At 40.1% G+C, this 20,837-nt stretch overlaps 1 protein-coding gene across 11 annotated transcripts in view; it reads right to left on the reverse strand.

Annotated features, from left to right (window-relative positions):
• Nucleotides 1–792: 792 nt before the first annotated feature.
• SEMA6D (semaphorin 6D) overlaps nt 793–20,837 on the reverse strand; it is a 31,860-nt gene continuing 11,815 nt past the window's right edge. For 3 of the 11 annotated variants that reach the window (XM_064456384.1, XM_064456381.1, XM_064456383.1), the window contains exons 2-19: nt 15,592–15,748; nt 15,121–15,232; nt 14,460–14,520; nt 14,287–14,349; nt 14,095–14,196; nt 13,794–13,884; nt 13,397–13,516; nt 12,847–12,935; nt 11,867–12,084; nt 11,627–11,758; nt 11,276–11,431; nt 11,019–11,192; nt 10,123–10,263; nt 9,944–10,021; nt 9,053–9,141; nt 8,651–8,707; nt 6,627–6,794; nt 793–4,529 (exon numbers count right to left, since the gene is read on the reverse strand). In XM_064456384.1, coding sequence (XP_064312454.1) covers nt 3,226–4,529; nt 6,627–6,794; nt 8,651–8,707; nt 9,053–9,141; nt 9,944–10,021; nt 10,123–10,263; nt 11,019–11,192; nt 11,276–11,431; nt 11,627–11,758; nt 11,867–12,084; nt 12,847–12,935; nt 13,397–13,516; nt 13,794–13,884; nt 14,095–14,196; nt 14,287–14,349; nt 14,460–14,520; nt 15,121–15,232; nt 15,592–15,700 — 3,264 coding nt within the window. In that variant the 5' untranslated portion in view covers nt 15,701–15,748 and the 3' untranslated portion in view covers nt 793–3,225. The remainder of the gene's footprint in view (nt 4,530–6,626; nt 6,795–8,650; nt 8,708–9,052; nt 9,142–9,943; nt 10,022–10,122; nt 10,264–11,018; nt 11,193–11,275; nt 11,432–11,626; nt 11,759–11,866; nt 12,085–12,846; nt 12,936–13,396; nt 13,517–13,793; nt 13,885–14,094; nt 14,197–14,286; nt 14,350–14,459; nt 14,521–15,120; nt 15,233–15,591; nt 15,749–20,837) is intronic. The other 8 variants (XM_064456385.1, XM_064456387.1, XM_064456389.1 and 5 more) reach the window with 8 other exon arrangements.

Consider the following 20,837-nt stretch of genomic DNA (forward strand, 5'->3'; position numbering starts at 1 on the left):
TGTAACAAATTTTTTTTATCCATTATCAAAAATAAACTTTAATTAAAAAGAATACATTAAATGTTTTCTGATATTAAGTTACCCTGATTATTTTAAAATTACGTGAGATATTGGCACATACTAAATATACAGCATGTACATTTCTGTTGGGCTTTACTGTCTGCCTGGAACATGAATGTCACTTATTAAGCATTAGTTAGTATTTAGGAACGTCCTGCTATGTAGGTTCTGCGGTTAATTTTGCCATGAATGATCTCTTATCTTTTTGTAGCCTACATTTTAGAAGGACCACACTAGCTCCTTTCAAAACTGTACTGTAGTTGCAAGTAATTGGTATTTTTCTAACCTTAACAAGAAAGGTTCACAGGAACCAGGGCCCAGCTGAAGCCTTGATCACACTCCAATAAAGGCTTCATATTGGCATGTATTACATATTTTCAAATTCAGTGCACCTTGTTGGTGTGTCATATGGGCAGCGCTGACGCTGTACTGCACACTACCACTGCACGCCAGTTACTCCAATGTTTTATATTTAACTCCGGAGGCTGAAAGTCATCCACAGACACTCACGCTCCCTCAAGAACATGCATGTCAGCACATGCCTGCAACGAAAATGGAAGGACACCTGTGTGCATTGCATCTGCCTCTGCAAGTCCCCTGTAAGGCTGATGCGAGGAGGTCACTGTGCCTTCTTCACAGAGCTAGTAAAGCAAGCAGAGTTTGTCCTCTATTGTAATCCCAACAACAGTGCACCTAACACTAGCTCCACTAATCATGAAATTAGAGACTCAGTACATTGGAATATTTTATTTTGACTTTACATGCGGTGTTAAAAATCCAAAGAACGTATTATTTACACATCCACAATACAAGTTTACAAGATATCTATACATGTTAAAGTACTCTATAGTATAGAGCAGCTTCATTTAAGGGTTACTTTTTTTTATGCCGTACCATTAAAAAAGATACAATCTGCGTTTACCTTTGCACAAATGGATAAAGCATCTTTTATTATTAAATTAACAGAATAAGGACTAGGTTGAATGTTAGAAATTTCAACATAAATACTGAGAGAACTCACATTACCATCTACAAGGCAGCACAATGTTACAGGAGGTTATCAGGGTTCACATACATTTATCTTTCGGTTTCACACACATCTGTATTAATTAATATTTGTAAAGTGAATTCGAATCAGTTTGTGTCTTTTGACAACTGAGTACATTTTAAATAGTTATTAATCTGTAGTGTTTTAGTTGCAAGACAGAAGTGTTTAGGAGCGAGATCATTGATTTTTGGATCCAGAGGTCTCAGGAAATAAATGTCCCTTACAGCCTTACAAGAAAAAAATGACTACTTCTATCCTTTATTCTTTGTTCTGTAACAGAGATGCAGTTTTCAGTGACTAACCTTTTCTCCCCTTTGAACACATAACATAAATCTCCACCGACTCTGAAACCCGTTGCAGTTATTTGTCCCACTAATTCATGAATATTCCTCTGCCATGGTTATTTCTATAGTTATGTTCAATAAACAATGTGGTAGTGTGTAGTTTGCAAGCTAAAATAGCCATCTGTGTTGAACATCAGCTGCAAGTGGATACTGTAAAACCTACTAAATAGCTTACACAACTTTAGCAGGTGTTCCATTACCCTAGAAACCTCATTTCATTTCACATTATAACTGTTTGATCCTACAGAGAGCTGGAGTGGAATGTTTATCACGGTAAGGTGATTTAATGCTGCTGTCTTCTTGGATCGTAGGCTGCCTTTAGTTACCATGAATTATTCTTGCTTTTTTATCTTTTTTTTTTTTGGGGGGGGGGGGGGGTGGGAACGGCAGGACGGAGAGGGCAGTGGTGGTGTTGAGAGGTTTTACAACCGGCACGCGGGAGATATGTGCTATAGTGAGAACACGTGACAGATTTTTTTTTCTTTAGTACATTTATCATTTGCATGAATAAGGCACAAAATGCACAGATTCAGGTAAACTCACACATAATATTTACAGAATATTGTCATTACCTGCATGACTTTGGAAAAAAAACAAAAACAAAAACAACCTTACATTACACAACAAAAACAAATTGATTGCACTACTGTTGAGTTTTCACAGACTGCTTCTGCCAGGCCAATTGTTTCCCCTTTTTGACAAGAATATATCAGTGTGTAGGGCTTTATTAAATGCAACAAAAAAATGTAACCTTCTCTAGTTACACAGGCCTTTGCCAAGTGAATTGATTATTAGCTGCCCTCAATAAGAAGTACAGGGGCTCAAGTTCACAGTGTCCAGGTATTAGATGGAGGCACTGTGGAAACAGAAAAACTGCCCCATTCCAGCCCAAAACACTAGGTTTGACATGCACAGCGCTGGATCAATAGCAGCACAACAGCGTTATGACGAATTAAACATATCTGCACTCTTTCACTGGGTGACTAGGTCATCAAGGCATTATCATTCAGAAGGCTGGCAGAGATGTGCAGGTCATCCTTAGCACTCTCTGAACTGAACCCAATGGGCTGCAGAAGGCAGAGTCAGCTGTTTGTTCAGTCATGCTCAATGTAAACAATTCCATAGCATAAAAGATGCAATGGGTATCTAGTACATCCTAGTGTGTACAGTACACACGCACACGCACAGCTTTATCTGTGGCACAAACAAAATGCCACACACGGAGAGGAAAAAAATAAATGCTACAGTTGGGCCAGAGACTGAATTCCAGCAAATTGATTATTAACCCAGATATTGAGACATTACCATTTTCTGACATTTGTGCAAGAGGCAAGGTGAATGCATACATATTAAAATGTTCACATTTAATGGGAAGGACCACGCTTAGTGGCAGTCTAAAATGGAACCCATTTTTCAAGTATTTGCTGACTGTTTTTTCCCCCCAATTTCTTTTAGCCATTTAGAACAGTAAAGTAGCCCCCACCCCATTGTGCTACATGTCTCCTTAGCTCCAAACAAAAGAAATGTAATGACCAGCACTTTCCTTTGTTTTTTTGTTCTCTTTTTTTGTGTGTGTGTGTTTGCTCTTAGCAAGGACGAAGTCTTGCTAGGGCTACACATGGCAAGACACAGATGTTGCTGAAATAAGACAGTTTCTTTGGCCACTTTGTTCTCTTTAATAACAAGCAAGTCTCTGTCTTATGTGTCTACCACAACATCATCTCACAACCTGTACAGGTCAATGCCACACTCATTTTTTAGCACAGACATGTCCTAGTAACTGTATTTGTTCAGTGGTCTGACTGACGTTGTCTGAGGAACGAATGAGGGTTTTGGTGGCACGTCGGGTTTTAAGGAGGGTGTCCTCTTTATTCCTGTACGAGGAAGGGTGCCATTGCTTGTGTAACTGCTTTGCCTGGACAAGGAAGGCTGGAGGTGAACACTGACAGGCGTCCCTTGCATGTAGTCCATCTTTGTGCCTGCCGTGGGAGCCATGTATCCCCCACGATTAATGCTAGGCTGTCTGGATAACAAAACACCATTTGGTGAGTTTAAGTTTTTAGGAAGGGCAGATATTGAATGCCTTTGTGATGAATTTTTGTGATAACCTCTCTGTCTTTCCAAAGAGGTCATTGGTACTGCAGGCGTGGTGGGAACATCCACTCGTTTTGTGGGGCTGTTTCTCGGAAGAGTTGATGGGGGAGAATATAAAGATGCCTCCCTGTTGGGAACCTTAGGTGGGATCTCAGACATATTTCCCATTGGATCCAGCATTAAAGTCTGGTGGGCCACTTGAATATCTCCCATAATTGCTTTGGGATTATTAGTAGTTTCATTTAAGTGTTTCAGAAAATCATTCAGGGTGTTCCTGGAATCAACAGATCTCCTGTGGTCTCTTTTGCTGGATGGTTTTGTAAGTGGATGATCAAGATGTTGCATCTTTTTGTCTGTCTTGTGCACGTTAGAATTTGAGAAAGATGTATTGTAATCATGGGTAGCATTGGGAAGAACGATAGCACTAGGAATATGTCCATGACTTAGAGGAGAGTGGGGTGGAGGACTGGAAGGAAAAAACTGAGGGCTTTTTAGTGGGGTTTCCTTTCGTGAAGCATTGAGGTTACTATGCGCTTTGTCCGACTGACTTTTCATAGCCTGCAGAGTCTTTTGTTGAAGAACTGGTGTAGATTCAGGAGTTGGAAGCGCAGCTAATTCCGGAGGCTGCCCCCTGTGGTCCATCATCATGGACTTCGTATCACCGTTTGGTGGCAACTCCTTTCTGTTAGTCAACAGGTTTGTGTAAAGTTTGGGTGAATCAATGTTTTGTTGATATTCCTTGACAGGACTATCAAAAAGCCCATTCAGTTTAGCAAAGCTCCCACTGGAGTCAGTACAGGACTGAGCCGATTCTGCATCTTTGTGTATTTTTCTGGATTTCCGTACAAATAAATCCCGGTAACAGTAAACAGCCACTCCCGCAATAAAGGCTCCCAGGACAAAAGCGGCAAAGACACAAGTGATTAGAACATTCATATGTACCATTTGGTTGGACTCTCCTGATTGCACTTCCCACCTTACACCTGCAAAAGACATGCAGTAGATCATAAATCTAAATGTACTTAGTACCGATACATTTCAGAAGATGGTAACCTCCCTCAGGAAAGTGTCTGTTAAGTTTTTGTAAGTGCTCTGTGTCTAGTGTTGGTGTAACTCAGTTGGATCCTGCAATCCACAGCACTGGTGCATGCAAATAATTTTATAAATAAAAATGACTGTGTGAGCATTGGTCAGTCTAAATGAAGACTGTCCATTTCCTCCAATAATGAGGAATGCTTGTCGAAGCATCTCTCCTCATATTACGTTCAGTTTAGCCTGTCCCCGAATTTCCTTTAAGGCTCACAACTAGGGGCCTGTATGTTATTAACATTAATGATTTCTGCTGGAAAATTGAGGTTAGAAGGTGCTACTGGGCCAGACAGCAATTAATGACTCATGGATGGATTTCGCTCTCAATTTTCTGCCCAATTCAGAAATCGGTATCAAAAGAGAGACAGGATTATGCAAATGCTTTGTAAAACTGTATAATGTACATACTGCATTGTTGTAGCTACATCAATGTAATACGGTGCAAAATTTGTAAACTAATACCTCCACAGGGTTGCTAGCCTTTGAGTGGCACACCTTCCATTATATAAGTGTACAATTTTTGAAGTTCAAGATTATGTCATTCTATTAGAGCACAAATTTTTTTTTCTAGTCAATAATGAACATAAATACTTGCATAACATTAAAAAACCCAACTTGCAAGGTTATTAGAGAAATGTTAAAATTTAGAAAACTTTCAGCTTAGACCAAGGTGTTGAATATTGGATTAGTTTATTTGTATATTAACAAGCTCCCTTTGGTTTTTGAGATTTTTAAAGCAACCACAGACATCTTGCAATTGAGACAATGTTAGTTTTTAATGAAAGTAATTCTGTGAACTATCCCAAGGGATGTTAAAATAAAAGAGCAAGAGGGAAGGAACAGGTTTACTTTTGTTAGAGGCAAGGCCTTTGAACATCGTTAATGTTCAGGGTTATAGGTTTTAATGGCACTGTGCAGAAGAAGAAAGAAAACATGAGTAAAGTTCACTAATAGCTATGACACAAAATGTGATTCAGAACCAAGAGCAAATGATAGGAAAAATTTAAAGCAAAAAGGAAAATAACTGCAGCAAATTAAAATGTCAAATGCACTGCCATAATGGCTGATAGGAAACCTGATATGTTTTGGTGAATGGTAGTAAACCACAAATGATTTTTGGCTGGTGAGATTTTCAGTAAATACAGAATTGTGCAAACATGTCTGTCACCTAGCTATTCTGTGTACTGATGTGGACTTGTGTTAGGTTTTGGTCATGGGATTGGAAGCTTCTTGATTCTTTGGTTGACTGCAGTCACCCTACTGAATTATACTGTTTGTTGCTGTGAGAGCAACTTAGCTGAAAGAATGGCTGTGGAAAGATGAATTACATGCGGAGTATATTTCTTTTTGTGTCAGCTTAAAACCTCTGTGTGTGGGTCTCTATGTACTGAGATCATCTGTAAAGTGATGCTCATATCCAGAGAATAAAAATTCAGCATATCTTTACTCAGAGCTGACCCACATTCTTCAGAAACATGGTGCAGGCAGGCAGAGTTTGGGATATGCCCCATTTAATGCATGGATTTGTCATGGACTTGTCATGGAGCTGTACTTTGTCTTCTGCCCACCCCTCCCAAACCAAACAACCACCACAAAAAAAAAAATAAAATCATTAAGCTCTTGTAAGCAACCATTCATGAGGACTAATAGTCTTATCCAAACTAGACTGGTTTGAAAACAACCACCAGATAAGTCCTGAACATAATTTTTTTTAATGCATCCGGAACTCCCACTGATTTTAATGGGAGCTTTGGAGCACCCCAGGAATAAAAGGCTGGGCTTATTATCTGTGTTTCCCATTACAAGCTTTAAGCAGCACTTTGTACACCAGATAAGTAGGTATGAAAAACATGATTGCACTGTCTGCATATTCACAGGAAATGGGTGTAAAATATAGCCCAACAACCATGGCTGTTACATTTAAGCCTTAGACAATGCTGAGACTATCAGGTTTCCATTCAGCTGCAATGTATTCCCTGGTAAGGCCTTACCCTTTGGGACACCTGATAATGGATCAGAATAATCAGAAGTGTTTGGGTCATCTTGAACTACAAATTTCCGAGAGCCAGTCACTTTAGGTTTCCAGGAACCAATCACTTTAGGTGATATAACTGGGATACTTGCCATTGTGGTAATGGAAGCTGAGGAGAACTCCATGTCTGTGGTGGCAAACAGATTTTTATTAATGTGTATTACAGTCAGGCTTTCCTCACTGTTTCATGGCACATCTAAGCTATAGCTGGAGACAGTATTTAATGGGAGTTACATGTCAGAGCAAAATGTGACCCCCTACAAGTTTGCAAAAGTACAGCAGGCTGATTAAAATCAGTTGGTTTAAAACTTTTAAGTGTGAAAAAAATACATTAAAACATCAACAGCTGCTAGCCAAAAAGCCAGAAAAGTCAAACATGAAAATGAAAGCAGTGCAAAAGTTAAAGTAAGCAACTGGTGGAGGTGAAAAAGCACAACTTATTCTACTTAATTGCTCTATATTCTTCACTGGAGACAACATACTTGGCTGCCTTTTAAACATCTTAAAAAAAGTTACTTGGAAAGATACACGCTCATGACAGGTTACGCCTGAGAAACCAGATCAGCTCCATTAGTGCTATTATGGTATACCAGGAACTGCTGAATGAGCCACTTCTACAGGTGGGGATGAAAGGAATGTTTTTAACCTCTATTTTGTAATGGTTCCTAAGGAACAATGTTGCATAGATTCTAGCTCCTCTGTAGTACATTTGCTGAACAGAATCACCACAGCCTACATGAAAATGCACACAAGGAGGAAACATCAAATTAGATTTACAGTCCAAAGTCTAATTTGCACACTCAGGTATTTTGTGTTCACTGTCCCAGTAGGTTTAGGCATGAATGTCTATGGCTCAAGATTGACTGAGGAATGTTCTCCAAAAGCACACCGATTCAGGACTTGAAAATAAGGTTCAGTTATATCTGTGTCCTAAAATACCACTTAGAAAAAATTCAGTTGATATAGTAAATGCTCACGCAAGCAAGGCAACATTTCCCTGTAGCACAGCTCTGTTTTGTCTTGCTTTCCTAAGTGAGTCACTAACTTACATGATGGGTAAATATATCTGGAAAATATTTGTGTCAAACATTACTTCTTGGCAAATTACAGAATTGCAAATATCGTCGGAAACCAAAACATAGAATAATGTTCTTGTTGCACTGTTACAAATTTAACATACAAATACATTATTTTTCTATTTTTCAATCAGAAATGTGCTCTTGGTTTGAAAGCAGAGACCAGGTGCTGGGAGCAAAGAATGGAAAATAAGGGCTCGGTCTTGCTCCTGTTGAAGTCAACACAGGTTCTGCTTTTGACTTCAACAGAGGAGTACTGGGTCCCGTCTTCCTGAACTCCAGGGGCTGATGGTGAAAACACTATTAGAAAAATCACTGAAGGAGAAAAGGATGTGAAAGTCCATCTGACAACAATGCATAAAGCTTCTGGCTAAGGCACCTTTGTCTCCGCAAGTCCTCATTCAGCTACACAGTTTGTGATGTTAAATTTTTTCCGTTAGCACAAACCACTTAAAACATTTCAAAAATATAGAAATACACATTTTAGAAAAATGTGTATTTGTGCAAAAAGCTTGCTGGGAAAGAAGGAAAAGAGGAAAGGAGAGGTAAGGAGGAAGATGATGAAATTCTGCCATTCATCTACTCGAGATGACCAACAGGGGCATTCACAAATGCATGGCTGGGGATAAAGAGTAAAGCTTAGTGGACTTCCGTGCAGTGAAGATGTCATCTATGTTAATCAGGCTCTTTAATAAAAGATGTCTCAATAATGAGCTGTTAACATGCGGCTACACAGGGTGAAGTGCTGAGTGAGAAGAGTCTGGCTATCTTTACCATCAGTGGGAACATGAGTAAAAGCACAAAAATGGAGGATTGCCAACTGTGCAAAAGGAAGGAAAAAAGGGCTGAAAATGCTGAACTGAAGGAAAGTAAAGGTCATTAATTCAAAAAAATTAAAAAAACTAACCAGATGTTGGGTCGCCAAATATTTTGTAATCTGGTGTAGCTGTAGTAGGCAAAATTTCTAAAAGAATTAAAGGAACAAGTAATCAGTAAAAAGTAACAAAAAGAAAGCAAAAGATCTCAAACCTGAGTAATGGAAAATAAAAACTAAAATATTACTGGTTACAAAAAAATAAAATCTTCACTACTTTGCTGTAGACCCAAAATAGTTGTAAACTGGTGAAGGAAAGACAAAACTCTGCCACCCAGGACCAAAAAGCTTAGCTTTGTGAACATTCACAGTAACACCAGGCAATGTGTTCATCATGTTACTGAAAAGCTCATCATAAATTTAACATCCATCGTAAGGTGTGGCTGCAGACTACTGCTGAGACATTATAAACGAGCAGCAACGACTGTGCCTTACCATGGCAGTCCCCAAGCTGCGCTGTGTTGCCGTATTCGACATCTTGTACATATGCTCCGCTGTGGTTGTATGAAACAAACGAAGAGAACCTGCATTTAACAGTATTAGTAGGGAAACAAATGATTTTTTTTTTTTCTGGAAGCAGCAAATGGGAACATATACAAGAACTAGTGTATGGCCCAAAATATTGTTCTACAAGATGCACAAGTTAGTTATAACCTGACTTTAAAACTCTATATACCTGCTTTATGCCAGGAAATAGAAAAAAAATCCCTTTTTTCAGCAGCTTCATCATGTCTTCTACATTGAGCATGCTCTTGGTTTTAGATACAACCATCCAATTGTACTAGCTGAAGTTTGCACTGGCCTGCTACAAAGGCCTCTTTTTAAGATACAGCTGCTAATGCACTGTATATTACAGACTTGATTTGTGCACGATGCCTTTGGTATGCATATATATCACCCAGCCTCCAGTGTGGAGGCAAAAATCTTTTCCCACTGTAAATCCTGTGCTTTCATATTTGCAATTGACTGTGCCCTGGCCATGAGCATGCCTGGGAGGGCATACTGTGTACTGCCCTCTCTGAGGTGCTCAGGTTTGCAGGCAGCAATTTCTTGCCTTCCTGCTTCCAACTGCTCTTCCTACACGTCTGCTTGCCCTCCCACACACATGTAAAACTCCCACTGCAAGCATGTCTTCACCTAGAGATTGCAGAATTAGGTCAAACTTCAGCATTCTGTTCTCCTACATATACAGTACACTGAAAAACCATCCCTAAAAAAACTGAGGTTTATTAATTGGAGTGCAAGGGAATACACATAGGATATGAGCTCATGTGGGCTATAAAGCTTATGTAGAGGTGCTGGGTTAATTTGAAAAGCAGTACTTACAGCATGCCTGGTGTCACTCTTCCACATGCCTCGTGGTCTAACCAGCCACAGTATGGGTCCCGTGAAGCAATACATGCCCTTGCAAGAGAAAACCCCAAAAAAATCATGCATTTTTTTACTTCCTTCCCAAGAGATGTTGCCGCCCTTCCTTTAAAGGGAGTTTAGGAACGGGGCCGTACTTTTTACATGACCCGTGACGCTCACACCGACTCAGAGGAATTCTAATGACGCAGCTGGAGAATGCCACGAACAGAGCATGGTGGTCTCTATCCAGCTGAAGGGAAATTACTCTTCTATCCTCCTCGCTCTCAGCATTACACCTGTTCAGCAAAAATAATGGTAGGCCATTATTTTAGTAACTGTAGTACTTTGTGTGGTGCTTACACTGCAAATGTTTTCTTTATTTATTGTCTGGGTAGATAGAGACAATACAGACATTTTGCATATGTAAATGTAACTTACCAGTCTTTGCTGAGTGATTTCTAAACAAACCTATGGGTTATCAAATGCCAGCTTCTGGCTCTTATTTACAGCAAGGTGACAATTTTGCTTAACTATGTAGGAAAAAAATCCAAATCCATTTTCTTTGTTCTCTCAGTCGGCATAAATATCTCTACAGAGCAGAACAGGAGGAGTCCTGTATTGGATGCCTGTAGAGTCTAATTGGAATGCTTCCATTCCCAAATTCTTTGGGCCAGAATAAACAAGCTTAAAATGATTAGATGTAGTTTATACATTATTGGTCACTCTTGAGAAACCTTCAAGATAAGCTCACAACATTTCTTTTTAACAGCAGCAGATAGGTCTGACAGTTCACATTCAGGAAGAAGAGTATCTATTTGTGAAAGAATTAGACTGTATCACTGACGTCACTGGAGTGGAATTAGGTTGTTCACTCAACCCATGCAAAATGGCAAGTGACCAAATATATTCAGGTTATTCAACATGAGGAACACCATGAAATGACAAACAAGTGTGATGTTGGTGATAATGAACTGGTTTCTGTTTACCATAATTCTTTTTAGCTAGGTACCAAGGACTAGATGAAGAGCTTACGTGTTCTGGTAATACTTACTTTGCATGATTATATGCTTCAATCTCTTCCAGTAATACGCTGTCATTCAGTGAAAAAGGCCTGGTCTTTGCCAAGATTTTAAGTACTACTCCTGCTTCAGAGCCAACAAATATGACTGTGTAGTTCTGGTAGGGTCCAGCAGCATGGTCTACAGCAATTGCTGTCAATCTGTATCTATAGAGACCAAAAGGCATATTGTTACCAGCAGGCTTTCTTCTTTTCCTTTTCATATGCGTTATATTTAAATGGCGTCATACCTGACACGTGTTTTGGTAAACCAGGGCTCCTCAGTGACTGAGGGGACAGCTGAATCCATCAAAGGATGAGATTTGATGAAGGAGAGTGTTTCGTCTGGGAAATCAATGGAGGTTTTGTAAGCCTCTGCTAGGCCGTGTTTTGCACAGCAGCCAGGTCTGAAAGGAGAACGACATTGTTTTCCTCTTGGATTCTAGCTAATGAGAGAAGGCAGCCTGCTAACAAGCATCCTTATGGCTGAAGTGTAAAGCTCTGCTTTGGTTTTTACCTGACAAGATGCTCAAGAGTGCAGCTGATTTAAGGCAGCTCTTTACAAGGACAACGTTATGGCATCATGAGTAAGAACCTTTTACCTTGGCTTTGGCACTTTGTCTTCAGGTACAGCTGTCCAAACAGAGTCAGGGGTCTTTTGTTCTTTAAATCTCCCTTTGAAGACTTTCTCAATGTCATCCATGCTGAAAGCACACACTGCTGAACCAGGGATGCTGTAAAATTAGAAAAATAGTTGCAAGAACTCAGACTACAATGGCACCAATCCCAGTGTAAGACAGAAACAGAGAACTACCTTTGATGTAAGTTTGCTCATCTCTCACCTGTTAAGCTGTGTGGTGAATACACCAACAACCATGGGGACTCCGTTGATTTCTATTATGTCTGTGATAGACTGCAGAACATCAAAGTAGAAGAATGAATCCCCAGGAACAGAGCAGTTGAGCCGAGCTTTCAGAAAGGATGTCCAATGTTTTTCTAGGACTCTTTGGGACCCCCCCATGTCATTTTTGCATATACGTGCCACACGGGAATACACAGCCTGTGAAGGGCAAAAAGGAAAAAGGAAAACAGAGAAATACTTGAGATGCAAGGAACACAGTGCTTGTTTCTGAGCTGTTAATAAAAAACCAAAGATAATTCTGTTAACAGGAATCTGCACAGAAAGGATGAAAGCAAATGGTGTTTAGCTCATAGTGCACAGGCATCTTAAAGTATCACCAAGCAAATGCAATTCTGCAGCTTGTCCCCACCCTTTTTCCCTTCAAAATCATATTGTTAGTGAGATTTAAAGACTTTAATTATCCATGTGTAAAGGATTTAATAATTTATTATAGAATATCCTTCCATGGTGAGGCATGAGTATTATACTTTGTACTGGCATGACTGAATTATTCAATATCCAGGGACATTGGAGGAACTTATTTGAAACTCTTCTTTTGTGTTGTTTTCTTTTGTTTCTTTAATAAGCATGCAAAAACCCTCAGATTTTCCATTACTTGCCACAAGCGTTAAGGCAACAGCAACACTACGGCAACAGCAATACTAAAAGATACCTGTAGCGAGCTTGCCTAACAGCAAGGCATAGAGAACAGAAACAACTTTTTGGCTGAAGAATGCACTGTTCTGTTTCTCTTTCCCACTCCCCCACCCCCATAAATTATCATGATGGGAAAACTGTGCGAACTTTGTACTAGTCCCTACTTCATATTGCAAACTGTGCTTGTTACTGATACTGTTTTAGAGTGATCTCATTTTGCTGCAACTCATGGCTAACCTGACAGCTCGCTGTGACAATACCCACCTTGCCTAAATTATTGTGCTCTACCGCAATTTCTCGGAAGAAGAAATAAACGTAGTTCCCATATTCTATGGCATGGAGGAAGTGTGGTTCTGTAAGAAAGAGCAAGGAGAAGGTTACTTTAAAGAACTACTCAATTGGCACACAACCCTGACTGCGCTGTGTGACTTGGCAGCTTCTCCACAGGTCCACACCAGCTAACAGGAGCTCCAGTCTACCAGGTACCTTTAGGACATCCAAATATGGGTGCGCTGGAGCTTAAACGATCTTGAAGTCTTTAATATTGGCTAATGGACTGTAAAAAGGCCTCAGAGGAATTGCATTTCAGCTAAGGTATTTTGTTACTGCAGACTGATCTACTGATGTATTTAACAACAATTTTGCTTTATTTGTATTTAAAATGCTTTCTTATTGTAATCATACTGTATTGAAAACTGCATATATGCTGACATTGTACCATGTGTGTAAAGCATACTGGCTGTGAATTACCTGACCCCCTGTGCCACTGAAATTACATTTGCCATGTGTATGGGAAAATACTCCCCCAAATTACCTTTTATCCATTTGGAATCATACTTTATTGTTCTTAGGGCAGATCCATCCCCCATGCTGCGATAAATAACAGCATCACTTGCCAGGAAATCTGCTACTGTTGCCGAATACAATTTTCCATCTAAAACGGAAGTTGAAAACGTGGTATTAAGAGGCCTTTAAAAATCTACAGAATTCTGACCAGCCTGTATTTTTCCCCATTTCTTTACTGCCACTCTTCCCCAGGTTGCTGTAACCTATTTATTAACAGGTCAGCTTCTAATCCTTTGGAGGCCCTTTAAAAAATTTAAGAGCAGGGGCACCGTGACACCTTTAGCTTTCCTGTGCCTGCTTTAAAAGCTCTCTGGCTCCTTTCGTGTCATTAATCATTTAGACTCATTACAAGCAAAAGTTCTTACCAGCAAAGAGGGCGACATTGGTTTGTCTGGCATCAAATGGGCATCTTGCCAAACCACTAATTTCCTCCCCATCATACTCTAAGGTATTCAGCTAGAGGAGAAAAATAAATGGGTGATAGTGTAATTTCTATTTTGTACACTGGCATGAAAGGATAACATTGTCTTTGCAGAAAACTTAATTCAGCACATTGGCTTCTGTCTGTTTTTATTTCACCTTGAAGCACTCTTCGATGTATTTGCTATAGCATAATTAGAGCGAGCAAAACCAGTAACAGATTAATGACATTTTCAATACCCTTACCTGATAGTATCTGCACATAGGGTTAAATGCATTTGTTCCACAGACAAACACCATCTCATCACTTCTTGGAACAAAGACTTTAATGAAGTTATGGCATTCATCCTGAAAGGAGAGTATGACATATTAATCACAGGCTTCAAATATATAATAAATATTAGTGTTGTTTTTCTATAAGGTACATGCTAAACTTACTTTATGCTTGCCTTTCATAGCACAGTTCTCTCTGTCCTGCTGCCTTGACCTCCATGTTAATTTCTGTTACATCAAACCAGAAAAGAACATTTGACTTCCTTTCCACAAAAAATCTTAAAAAAATGAAAACCAAAGCAAATATCTCTCCCTCGCCAGCACCTGTATCTACTCACCTTGCTTGGAGTAACTTCCGATTTTGGAACTTCATTTAAGTTTACAGTGTAAACTTGGTCCCTGTTTTGCAAAGAGTAAGAAGACACTAGTAAATTCATTAACTCATTGGCCTTGTTTTAGATAAACTAAACCTATTTTTAGAGTGTTTTGTTAGACCAGAAACTTCTATGAAACGCTTATGGATTTTCTGTGTTTAATACAAATTGAAGAAGATTGGTCATGGGCAACATGGGGTGGTTTTGATTTTTATTGGCGTGGTCTGTAGAGAGCACCTCCAGTGTCCAGCTATCCACCTCTGTCTTTCCGTTCTGTTGAAGACTAATCCAGACTGTAAATATTGAAGTGTGTTATCCTCACTTCCTACATTCCTGATCCATCAGTCCAAGCTCAAAACGATCAGGAGAGGTTTTTATCAGGGCAGTAACATAAAAGAGGGAAGAGAGTATTTGATCATTGGTTTTAGCATAACTACAGTAACTGCAGCCTTCGAATCCAATTTTCATGCACTGGCCATAGATACACTATATTTCTCTGGGAAGTCCTTCCCCAGTTCTAATTTTTATCATATTCTGCAGATTTTTCTAAATGAATTTTACACATTAATGCAAAACCAGAAGAGAAAAGAATTTTAATCTAATGAACCGAGTGAAGGAAAATTACCTGCCAGCGATATAAAGTGTGTCTCGAATTTTCAACATCAGTTGGAAGTCCAGTCTGTGCTGAGATTCATTGCCTGAAGGGCGTCCTCTAAATACTGGATATTGCCTTGAATCTGCAAGTAAAAATGGGCTACACCATCACTCAGGATTATGGAGCCAAAGAATCAATATATGGCATTGATTAGCTGTATATACTAGGTGTAGAAGGGTTTAAACTAAATTCCTTGAGTAATGTCTTGAATATAAATGAGGAAAAGATGGCTAATGTCAGCAAATGTTCTTTTTTCCTGAAGTTATTGCTGTATTTCTGATTGCTTTTTTAAGAAAATGATTAAGTGTTCTATTAAAGGTACAAAGCCAGTAAACACATTTCAATTTGAAAGAAAACAGACTTTTTTTTTTACTTGGGAAGTTTAAAAAAACACATTAGAACTTCCTCCCTAGTGGTTAGCACCATTTGCAGATTACTTACAGTGGTAGTCAACAATGTTAATAGGGTCCTCATCTTCAGGGAAGCTGACGGCTCTGCACTGGGACAGACTCATTAGCATCACGGAGGCACAAAGCAGAGGAAGCCTCATGGCTGGTGAAGGATGAGCACTACCTTTGTGGCAACACTGTTTAACTACCTGGAAAACAGGAACATGCCAGTGAGACTGCAGTGGCACAGGCCAGTAACTGTGACTTCCTGCTGGGGAAGAAAGGTTTCTTCGTTTGTATTTGAGCACTGGCAGCAGTGGACTAAACTGGTGCTTATGAAAGGCTCCTGTACGTGCGTTGATGGAAAACTGCTCCATGACATATTCCTACTCTATGTTTCAGAACAGCTTTTTGATGTTTGCTAATTTTTAGCTGGATTTACAGGCATTTCCAAAGAAGCTAACAACTGTCAGCCCATTTAATTCATGGGGATCACAAACAGAACATGCAGGCTGCTGACCTGGCGAGAAAAAATTGTCAAACTTGGGATTAGAATTTTAATTAAACTGCAATCTCTTTCCATCCCTTCTATCACTGAACATCATCCAGTAAAACCCTTTCCCCATAAAATGCCTAAATCTTATCCACAGGAAGTCATGACCGACACAATCTGTCTGAATATCCATGCCATGTTTTAAAATTATTGCTTCTTTCCAGGCTGTGCCATCATAATACTGAGCCTAACATGCTCATTGCAAAAGCCCTTATGTCTAGGACAAGACACTTGATGCTTTGCCTTGTGCAGTGACTTACACATGTGCAAAGTAAATGTAAAAACGCTGCCTCTGCAGCGTGATGGTGCTTGCCAGACGTTTTGCAAGGGCAGCAACAGACTCAAATGGGGGCACAATGCTGAACTGGGTTCCCCAAGATGCCACTTTCCCCCTAATTATATTTGTTACTGTAGAAAGCTAGCAACTTCAGAGACTTCCACAGTGGGATTTTGTGTGTGTACTCTATAGATTATACAGCACATATTATGATAGCACCACAATATTATACAACAAAGCTTTCAAGAGGGGAAGGGAAACACAACTTCTCCAATTAAACTGCAGGGATATTTTAGTGAGCAGAATGTAACTACTCAGGTTGCAATTTGGGCAGGATGCAAGAAAACACATCTCAAAGTGAAATGCAATCCTTAATAACCACAAGTGGTCTGGGCAGGGGTCACATTTCTCATTAGAAGCCTGGCAAATGTAGTACCGTTCCCTCCTCCAGAAGGTTGGAGGCATTCATTCAGCCCCAATTCACAGGTCAGAGCTTTGAGTCACCAGCTCAATGTCTTACAGTTGCTGAAATTGGTTATTAAACTCTTTGTCTAAGCAGAAAAAAAAAAAGAGAAGCCTTTCCATTTTAATGTTTCAAGAATTGCTGTGAGATGTACACGTTGCCAGCACAAAGTGCCAGGCCTGATCCAGCAAAGCACATAAGTATTAATCATTTAATAATTCAAAAAGCCATTAAAAAACCCTTCATAACAACACTTAACCTTTCAGTAATGTTTATGGGGATGAAAACACTGTATTTGTTAATTGATCCTATGGCTGGCTAGGGGCAGGGCTTCTTCCTTCCACAAGGCTGCTGAGCTCTGACAGTTAAGGCTGAACTGTGAAGAGACCAACTTAAAGGCTGATAATATTTGGTGATGGGGGTGTGGGTGTTGTCTGAATGCCTGTCCATTATGGACTGACCTGAAAAGAAGCATCTTCCACTGTTAATGATATTTCTGTATCTCACTCCACCCGTCCAGAACGAATGGGCTGTGCTCTTAGTCAAGACTGATGAGTGCGATGGTTAATAAACACTAATGATTCCTGGCACTTTCCCTCTGCTCTTCCTTGTCCTGACATGGCCTCTTCAGCTGAAGCATCTTGCGTTAAATTACTAATGAGCAAACTTAAACCAAACTGGAATTAATAAAGTTAGTCAAATTAGTTCTTTCTTGTGAAAGCACCATTAGAGAAAAGTCCTGCAGCACAGTGGCTCCCAGACACAACAACGAATCATTAATGGTTACACAATCTGGTTTTTTTTTTTTTGGTCTTTTTTTCAAGAAAAGCAGGCTCCAAATATCCAACCCACTGCTTTCCCACTGAAAGAAGAGAAAGGGGAGGCACATATACCATACGTCGAGTCAGTGCACAGTAACATCTGTAAGGTGCTTTGTAGAGGTCCTCCCTGAAGCCTTGTTTTCTTGGAGAACAAATGAATACAAATTGCCAAAGAGCAAGAAGCTCTCCCAGCCATGTAGGCTTTAGTTAGCATAGAAGATGAGGCTGTTCATGGCCCACACATCATGATTCACAGTGACCCTAGCCTGGCTGCAAAACACACACAGCCTTCAAGCTGTGCAAGCTCTGCCAGTATCAAGCATGAGCATGTATTAGGAAATTTCTTTTTTCCTCTCTTTCCTCCCATATCCCATCTAGGAAGAATTCACTGGGGCAACAAATACAAAACTTAAATGTAACCTGCCTTACAAAGGCAGATACAGTCTTCTGGACTGGAGAAAACAGCTGCAGAGAACAAAAGAGCAATTTGCTGTGCATTGGACACAACATTGTGACCTAAAAACAAACTGTCACAAAACCAAAAAGGAAACGATCAAAATGCCAGGTAAACAGAGTGAGTATCAGTTCTCTCAATTAGATTCAAATTTCAGTGGGTATATCATACTCCCTAAAACAAGGCAAAGTTTTGTAAACATAAAACCACAGGATGTGTCTCTGAGGACTGCATCCAGAGCAGAAACAAACTCACATTTATGTCTTCCTCAGAAAATGCCCAAACATCTGAATATACTCAAGATGAACTCTGAGAACATAAAAGGCTGGAACAGTTATGTTCAGCAATCTCTTTTAACTAAACATCACCTGCCACAAATCTCTATCAAAGAAAATGTTTACATCTGCATAAAGCACAGACCTTTGTCATGACAGGAGAGAAAAGGAGACAGAGCTGGACTGGATCAGCAAACCACAGGTAATCACTTCTTACCAGCCAGTAAGAAGTACAGATTTCTATTATTTTGCGTGTTAAAATATTACAAGAAAATTAACAGTAGCTCTGATTTCCAGCTACGTATGAAAAGAAATTTCACCTTTTAGCTGGTTGGACACAGGCTTGAGATCAGAACCACTGAAAAGAGAATAAACTTGGAAGAACAGCTGTTCCCTGGATAATCAGAAAAATGGGCTCCGTCTAGGCCTTGGAACAGGGCTTTATGACAGTCAGGTGTATGCTTCTGGTAGACACAGATAGGCTGGTGTGAAAGACATAATTCTTGCCACATTCAAACCTTCTAATGGAGGCTACTACTGGGGACTACAAATAACAATGCTAAACTATCTGTTTGGACCAGAATGGCTGATTATGAAATGCTGGCAATGTCTACCTTCAAGAAAATGCAGAAAACAATCATACTCTGGGTCTGATTATTTTTCCCCAGCCAGGCTTTGATTAATTTCTCTTATAAATTGCATTCCTAGCATTTCTGCTAGGAAACAATTCACGGCAAGTGCAATGTTTGGAAATTACCATATTGCTATCCCTATTCTACAGCTGGGGAATTAAGGCACAGATCAAGGCCAAATTTATGACCAAGGCCAACGACCAAAAAAGCCTTTTCAAAGGATCTGAGCTGCCCTGGGTCATACGTAGTCACTCCTTGCAGCACAGGCAAATTGGCCAGTGTCACCCAGGTAGAAAAGGTAGTTAAGAGATCAGAGATCCTCTGGCCATTTGGTCTGTGCTGTAACTAGTTGTGTCTGCAAATACAGAGAAATAGAGGCATAAATGTTAACTGGTGGCACAAATCTACACCAGTAAAGAGGACAGCAGCCTGACTGAAACAGGCCTCAGGGTGAGTGCTGTTGGTCAGGTGGAAGGCAGGCAGTTGTCCCAGGCAATAAACTGGCTCACTGTGGCTGGCACCTTTCAATCTCAGATATGAACCCCATCCTTCAATTCCTGATTGGGGGAATCCAGAGAAGCAGGATATCATTTCTGTTAAAATATGAGCCCTCCTTCAAACAATCACACATGAAGGGGAACTGGCTGGTGTTTCTTGCCCATTAATCTACTCCAGCCTTTGACAACGTACTGGTGACACTCCATCAATCATCTTTCTGTGAGTTACCACGTAAAAGAGGAGGGGGAAGGGAAAGGGCATTCAGCCAGCTGGAGAGAAGCAACACATAAAATACCTTCAAACCAAACTACTGCAATATCTTCTATTCACTCAAAAACAAAGCCCCAAAAATTCTTTAAAAATCTCCTTAACACAATAAATGCTTCTCCAAATGCTAAGTGCAGACAGGAGTATGGTATGGCAAATCCAGGCTGAAGTTCAAGATAGGTGGAACAAAAGATATATCCTAAAATTTGCTTCACTTGTGATGAGATTGGCGAGGCAAAGGAGAAAAGGGTTGCAATAATAAAAGCTGAAAAAGAGGCACATAACATGAAAAGGCTTCAATGACTAACTACATTGTCTTCCACCAGACAGGGCAAAATCAGGCTGTTAGGTGAGATCAAGAATCTCTGTGCTTGGAGGTATGCGTAAACCATAATGTTGAGGGGGGACAGGCAGAATTGATTACTACTACACTGAGCTTAGTCAATTTATGTGATGTGGTTTCCCACAATCTCAAGTGACCAACACAAATCCCTGTTGTCCTCTGTTCCTTCCTGCATGCAAATGGCTCCCTGACGGCACTTAAGTAGTGCAAATGCACCAACTAGCACATTTCTGAGACAGCACCTTCTGAAATTTTGAGCATGAAACCACTCTAGTAATAACATAAAAGTTAAACATAACCCAAAAAAATCCTTTATTGCTGCTTGCTCGAGATGCTCAACAAATTTCTCAGGGCCTACAGCTGAGCCTTCAGTTCCTCTTTCAGATGGAGAGGAAAGCAGATCTTGTGGAGCACTTGGCAACTCCCACTCATCTCAGCCCTTCAGACAACCCACTGGTGAAGATCACAGTGCATCCTTGGACAGTGGCTTCAAGGCACTGAGCAGCTAGCCAAATCAGTGCTTCGAAGCTCTTTAACCAGAAGACCACTCAAACAACAAAAATCTGTCAGCCAGGCTAGAGCAAGTCAGAGATTTCACTTGCAACCAAATAAAAGTTACGTTAGACTCTGAATGGGAACTTACTGGTGTTTAGCCGCCCCCCCCCCCTTTTTCCTGATGCAAAGGACTAGTGTAAAAAGGTTAAAAATACTGTTT

The sequence above is a fragment of the Phalacrocorax carbo genome, chromosome 7, assembly GCF_963921805.1.
Source record: "Phalacrocorax carbo chromosome 7, bPhaCar2.1, whole genome shotgun sequence".
NCBI classification, from domain to species: Eukaryota; Metazoa; Chordata; class Aves; order Suliformes; family Phalacrocoracidae; genus Phalacrocorax; species Phalacrocorax carbo.